Genomic DNA, 7,053 nt, shown 5'->3' on the forward strand with positions numbered 1-7,053 from the left:
AAGGAAAACAAGTGAAAGTGGATGCAAATATAGCATACTTTCACTCCAAAAGTTAGATGAAAGCATTCACTTGTTTTTTCCCCTAAAAAAACTCAGGAGCAGGGCCTAAGTATAAGCTAATTATGACACCTAACTGTTATCGAAAATTGAGGGGTTGTGTAATTGAGATTGAGTACGTATGACTGTAAAATTCGGAAATCGTAACTAATGATCCATCGATTGATTGCAATATTACGAGAATCAGAATTAACGACCTATCGACTGATTGCAATACCAATACAGGATTTATTGAGAATTTGTTGATTTTTTTTTATTAACACAAAATTTTCAGTCAGATTAAAACATAATCGATTAGATATAAATCAAAATTAAATATTACGTATGGGCTAGCTAGGGTTGCGCATGTCACTTCCTCGCCTGTGATACTCATATTTTGAACAAGTTTTTCACCTTAAACAAGTTTTAAAAGAAAAATGACACTTTTGCTGTGTTTACACAGTATATTTGAAGGGTAAATATTATATAACATCTTGGAACCGCGTTGAAAACCTTGTGAAACCACTATAAATACACTTGGTACACTTGCCTTTAACCTCACCCTATCCTCTTTGGCATTACTCTCACATTCTCAACATTATTTTCTCCACTTAACATATCAAAAAAATGGGAACAGGACACTCTCCTTGCGCCTCCTGCAAGCTGCTCCGGCGGCGATGCACCAAGGACTGCACTTTCGCTCCGTACTTCCCTTCCGATGATCCCCATAAGTTCGCCATTGTTCACAAAGTGTTTGGTGCTAGCAACATTAGCAAGATGTTGCAGGTTCTCTTTTTTCTTCTCTGTTCTTCTCTTCATTACCAACTACTTGATTCTCGCACATGCATAAAATCTTTAATAGTTCAAAAAAGTTAAATTTCGATTCAAGATACATTTTCTCAAAATAATTATGTATTTTAGCTACAGGCCTCACAACATTTATCAGAATACTATCTGAAATGTTCTCATAGGACCTTATGCTACAACAAATATTATTCAAAGAGAGTTGAACTTTAGACCTCTGTGAAGTTCTGATACCATGTTGAGAACCGGTTCATCTTAAACTTTGAGGTGTTGGAAGAAGGCTCTAAATAGATGTTATGCTATGTTTCAACATAATATTAACTTAATTGTTGTGATTTTATTTATGCACAGGAGCTTCCGATTCATCAGAGAGCAGATGCAGTAAGCAGTCTGGTTTACGAAGCCAACGCAAGGGTCCGAGACCCGGTCTACGGATGCGTAGGAGCGATATCATACCTGCAAAACCAGGTGTCTCAGCTTCAAATGCAGCTGGCAGTGGCTCAGACCGAGATGCTCTGCATCCAAATGCAACAAGAGCAGCCTCCCCTGCTACCACCTTCCATGGAACCCATCAGCGCTCATGATCTTATCGGCGACGACAAATCGAGTTTTTACAGCAATAACATGATGCCTCAGTATCTCAACTACTCATCCTCGAATTCTACCAATGTAATCCATGATTCTCTCAAGAGAGAGTCTTTCTTTGGGCATGACATGCATGTTTCTTAATTAATTTAATTTATCTATGCTTCAATGTTGTTAATGACTACTTAATTATCAAATTCATTGTTTTTTCCACAGAGCAAATATGCAAATAAAGTCGCGCGTTATGTATTAGTTTAAGACTTGTGTCTTAAGCACATGACTCACACATCTGATAAATGCAGTATCTAAACGGATACTCCCTCCGTCTTCTTTTATATGTCATTTTGAGAAAAATTTATCAGTATTTTTCAAATTTACTTACTCCGTCGTATTTTATATGGGTGAAATGAGTAATAGAGTCAACTGTAGCATGTGGGGTGGTGAGTTCGGAGCCTTGGATAAAGGGCTTCTTCTGTTAAGTAAATCAGTCTTATGATTAAACAATTAGACCTTGTTTCAGTATATTAATGGTGGACTAATTAATTTTAGTGTTTCTCAACTTCCTCAGTGTCAGACATATATTCCAAATGTTGCTAGACCTGATTACAGTAGTGTTCTACTAAGGCTCTTCGCGCGAGTAAATAATACTACTGAGTTCTTATTTAAATCTTGTTCAGTCTGGAGTATGTTTCAGTTGATAGTGAGTAGGATAGATCACTATATATTCTCGATTTCTTCTTTATAAGTTTTGTGGCTTTCTTAGAAAATAAAAATAAAAAATACAGTGAAAGAAAACATTCTCAGTATGAAAACAAATATCAGAAATTATTAGAGGGCGACCATCTAATTATACTTCTCCAGTTCTCCTTATTGGAATTTGCTAATTTGCAAGGCAGATATAATGTAAATATTTAAAAATAAATATATATTATAAAAATATGATGTTCTTATGTGATATATATATATATATATATATATATATATATATATATATATATAATATTCCAAAAAATATAATATTCTTAATTAACGCATATATGTATTAATAAGTTTTGTATCTTAATAGCAAGAGAGATAGGATTTCACCAGCATGCATCTGGCAGTGTACGTGTGCAAATTTTTGTTTATTCGAAGGTAATCGTTGATTAAGATACGAGCAAATAAGTAATAAGTGGTTATTCAAATAAAAATATTATATCTTAACATAAGTGGTTATTTTGTAAAAGAAAAACCCACCGTGATTAGGTGAAATTCGAAAATGGACACACAAAATAGGTCATATCATATTATCGTCACTTTTTAATTAAATAATGATATATTAAACAATAAACCTAGCTAGCTAGATATCAAGTTCTAAAAGTTCATGCATGAACTACAGTCCTCTCAACGTGACAACATTTCAGAAGTCAACTTAGAAAGCAAGTAGGTCACAATTCTACAAGTAATCTGGATATTGTCGGTTTACATTTCTTAATATATGATATATATATCTTGCGCTTTAAAATATCTTGTTTAAAACAGCTTAATTATGATGAAATTTTATTATTATTATTACTCCTACTACTACTATTATTTGGAATTTGTGATTTGACTACATTTTCATTTAATACTAATACTTTGAATATTATATAATTAATTACATAACTTAAAACTTTACACACATATAAACAATTATTCAAATACAAATTAAATGAGAATAAAAATAACGGTTTCATTTATTTCGAAAGTGAGGAAGTTCATTTTTTTTTTTTAGAAAATAGAAATTGCAATAGCCGGCATGGCATATTGGCATGCATGTGTTACATGCAGGCAAGTCCGTGAGAACTGAGAAGAAGCTTCACGGGTTCTAAAAACTCATTTCACATACATTATACAATTATTAATATGATGCGTTTGTTATATAAGACTAAGAAAGGTATGATACACAAAAAGTAGAGGATATATAGGTGGTGTCTGTGTATCACTTAAAAGTCAACTTATGGGTTTATAAATTATAAACACTTATTCGTACCGTTTGTGTAAAAAGTCAAAAAACACTTATAAAAAGTTTGGATTACTAGTTTTTATTTCAAAATTTCTACTTTTTTCCCAAACACTTTAATCACTTATAAATGTTGACTTACTTGTAACTTCTACTCAACTCACTTATTTTAAGTTTATCCAAACGGCCCCATGATAGTTAGGGGTGTGTGTATCTAACCAGTATTAATATGAATGAATTAATATGAATGATATGCAGCTGGAAGGAAAGGGATCGATAGTGTAAATTCATTAAGCTTTTGCTAACCAGACAAGAGCTGATAAAAGTATAATAAAATATAGATTAGTGTTGAAAATTACCTTAATGACTCATAAGTTGTCTGAGTTTACGCAGACATGGAAAGAAAATCTTGTGGTTTTAGCGTGTCCTAGATGAAAGTTTTAGGGGTTAATTTCGAGGGAAACTAACAAATCATTTGGAAAAAATCGAAGCTTTGAAAATCATACTGCACGGAGAAACTTTGATGCATAAACATACAAAAAAAAATATATAGGAAGAGTTAAAAACAAAAAGTGGAGAACACTTTCAGTTTTGAGGGCTCGAGAACGAACAAATCATCCTATGCATATTTCAGTTTCAACTTTCAACCTATATTATATAGCTTTTCTGTTTCGTCTGCTCTGACTCGTGTATTTATTTTCTCTAATTTTGCCCCCCTTAACATTGGTATATTTTGAGCAATAATTTTATATGGGGCTCCAATTCGTTTTTTTTTGCAAGTGTGACATGTTCAATGATGGAACCTAACGGAATCTTTTTTCCTTTTTAATAAGGTATATAAAATATAATTTCTTAATTTATTTATAAGAACTCCTTTTTATTAAAAAAATCAATATTAATTTATTTTAAAATTAAATTATTATAAAATTATATTATTAAAAATCTTAATATATGTTCAAGTCCTTAACCCCAAGTATAAAGAATTAATTGTGACGAACTAAGTAACTGATTTCGAAATAATATATGAGAAGTTGTACGCATTCGAATTCGTGTAATTTCAACGGAATCATCTAGAAAATAATTGCAAAATTTTGAGAAACTTTTGGCAGCAATTTCTCACTCACAATTGAGAAGCACGAATCTCACTCACAAGTGTCGAGAAATAGTTTGCACATGATGAGGTACAAAAATTAACTTTAGTTTCAAACAAATTAATTTCGACAAATTTTTCCCGACAAATTCCTTCCAAAATATTTTGACAATTTATTTTCGGCGGTCATTAAGGTCGTAGGAGCTGCGGTTAAACCTTTTTTTTTTCTTTTTTTTTTGAATAAATGACAAATTTCATTACTACGAAATGTATCATACATAAGAGTCTCCAACAACACATCTCGAGGAGACGTAAACACATTTTGACAATTTAGAGAACACGTAATTTAGCTACAAGATGAGTTATCCCACTCACTTGTCTTTTAACAAAGAAAACTGAATAATCTGAGTTCGAATATAAAATAAGCTTGCAGACAATCAAAATATGGCCAACTTCTAAGAGATTTTCCTGAGGGTCTTGCAAAGCTCTAACAGCAAGAAGAGACTCTGATTCAATTATTAGCATCTCATGATTCAATGTTAACAGCCACTTGAGACCTTCAAGGATAACACTTGCTTCGGCTTCAATGACAGTAGCCACCATTGCTTTACAAATCGTTTTACTTATCACAAAAGCTCCCGCACTGTCACGGAGAACCAAGCCTAACGAGAATGAGGCCTCACCCAGACGCACGGCTACATCAACATTTAGCTTGAGAACTCCATCCTCGGGCTTTTTCCATTTCACCAACGCAGTAGAAACAGAGCTCGAACTACTAACAACTTGAATAACTCGCTTAGCTTTAGCCTCCTTCCAGTAATATTTCAAATTTATGTCAAATATAATTTATTGACATTAGAAAATTTTCTAGTACTGATCTAAATCAAATTAGTTAAATTAATTTTTTTTCCTATAATGAGTCATTTCTGATTTTCTGTGATATCATATTACTTTAAAAAAAAACAAATTTTCTACATGTCTAGCGCTAAAAAAGCGCTGGAAAGCCATAGTGATCATTTTTGATCGCCCATATCATAAGCACTATGTCATTGCACTACTTAATTTCAAACACAAAAAAGCAAGCTCTCAGCTAAAAAAATATCTCTGCGAAGATTGATCTTTGGAACAAAGGTGCACACTTAAGTCTTTGGTAATCTCTAACTTCTTTTTAAGCGTGAGATGTGTAGAAAAATCTAACTGTCTAGCAGTTTTTCAGCGTTGGAAGACAGTGTACAACGCTAAAAAACGCTGGACGTGTTTTAAATCTAGACTGTCCATGCCGCCATCCAACGGCCGAAGTTGTGTGTGTTTTGTAAAAATTCCTTAGCAATCATGTGTTGGGGACCTGGACCCGTGTAATGATAGTAATGTGATTGCAATAGTGTGGTTGTCACTCGTCTCTGTTTGGTTTGTACTGAGTGGCTAAAGTTGCATGTCACTGCTATATGGTCTAATGGCCAATGCCTGGGTTTTACTAAGGAATGCTGAACTTATGTTCTTGGTCTACAAATGGCTCGTAATCAATTTTTAAGTCAGGTAGCTTTATCTTATGATAAACTTGTGATTAATGGTCTCCCAGGGCTTGTATTCTAAGTTTGAGTAACTCATTCCCAACCATACACATGAAACATTTCATTGTCCAAAAATTCAGGCAACCTTACAATGTTCGTTATATCTGTTGATATCATAATATTTGTCATATTTATTTATTTATAACAAATTAAAATAATAATAGATTAATATTTTCTAAATATAACCAACTATTTCTAAAATATAGCCAATCAAGATACAATACATGTGTTTTAACAAATTTTATACAATTAGTAATTTATAATATTTTAGTCAATCATTTTAACCACTTTGAAGATGCTACGAAGCCAAATTTGTTGAAATATTTTGCGGCAGGTTCAACATATCAGAAAAATGACCAAACAAAAGTCTCTTTCTTTAAACCAGAACAATCAACAAAGCACAGGCATCCTATCAACATTTTTTCCCGCCAGTTTAAACGATACACATGTAGTGGGAGTTACAGCCTTATTTAATTAAGATGCAAATTCAGGACATGGACCAGCTGCCTTGCTCAATTAACATGCAAATTTTGGACATATGACAAGGTAGCAAGACTTGAGTTGACATAAATTACAAAAAGACTCAAATCTCATGCACTTTGTTCCAAAAGATGTAGGAGACAATTAGCATCCATGTCACAAGTAGCATCTTCATAGTTGTGCTGCATTTGAAGTACTCTTCATTCTTCTTCAAATTAATAGTTTCCAATTGCTTCTTTACTTCTAGGTGATCAATCTTACTAATCAAACCAGGTATGATTAACAGGGCACGATCACACAAAGGGGGATCCACCCAACGGAAATATTGACATTGACCCTTGGCACAACCAGCAAATCGATGACCAGCATTTGAAGGAGTCCATGTCGTGTGTACCACAACCAATGCGGGTTTCAAACACAGACACAGTTCTGCCATTGGAGATTGCAATTGCTTGCCTAAAGAAGAAGATAAAGTCCAAATATACAGATGTTATGTGTGTGTGAGT

At 33.2% G+C, this 7,053-nt stretch overlaps 2 protein-coding genes across 2 annotated transcripts; one reads left to right on the forward strand and one right to left on the reverse strand.

Moving 5' to 3' along the window:
* The first annotated feature begins 611 nt into the window (after positions 1-611).
* Positions 612-1,762, forward strand: LOC108214134 (LOB domain-containing protein 12). The gene is made up of 2 exons (XM_017385939.2): positions 612-822; positions 1,192-1,762. Exons 1-2 carry the CDS (start codon positions 664-666, stop codon positions 1,567-1,569), a joined length of 537 nt encoding a protein of 178 aa, XP_017241428.1. The 5' UTR covers positions 612-663; the 3' UTR covers positions 1,570-1,762.
* Positions 1,763-4,826: 3,064 nt separating this feature from the next.
* LOC108212715 (uncharacterized) lies at positions 4,827-6,983 on the reverse strand. The gene is made up of 2 exons (XM_064090130.1): positions 6,666-6,983; positions 4,827-5,306 (listed from the first exon to the last, which is right to left on the reverse strand). Exons 1-2 carry the CDS (start codon positions 6,981-6,983, stop codon positions 4,827-4,829), a joined length of 798 nt encoding a protein of 265 aa, XP_063946200.1.
* Positions 6,984-7,053: the final 70 nt, after the last annotated feature.

This window comes from Daucus carota, chromosome 3, assembly GCF_001625215.2.
Source record: "Daucus carota subsp. sativus chromosome 3, DH1 v3.0, whole genome shotgun sequence".
NCBI classification, from domain to species: Eukaryota; Viridiplantae; Streptophyta; class Magnoliopsida; order Apiales; family Apiaceae; genus Daucus; species Daucus carota.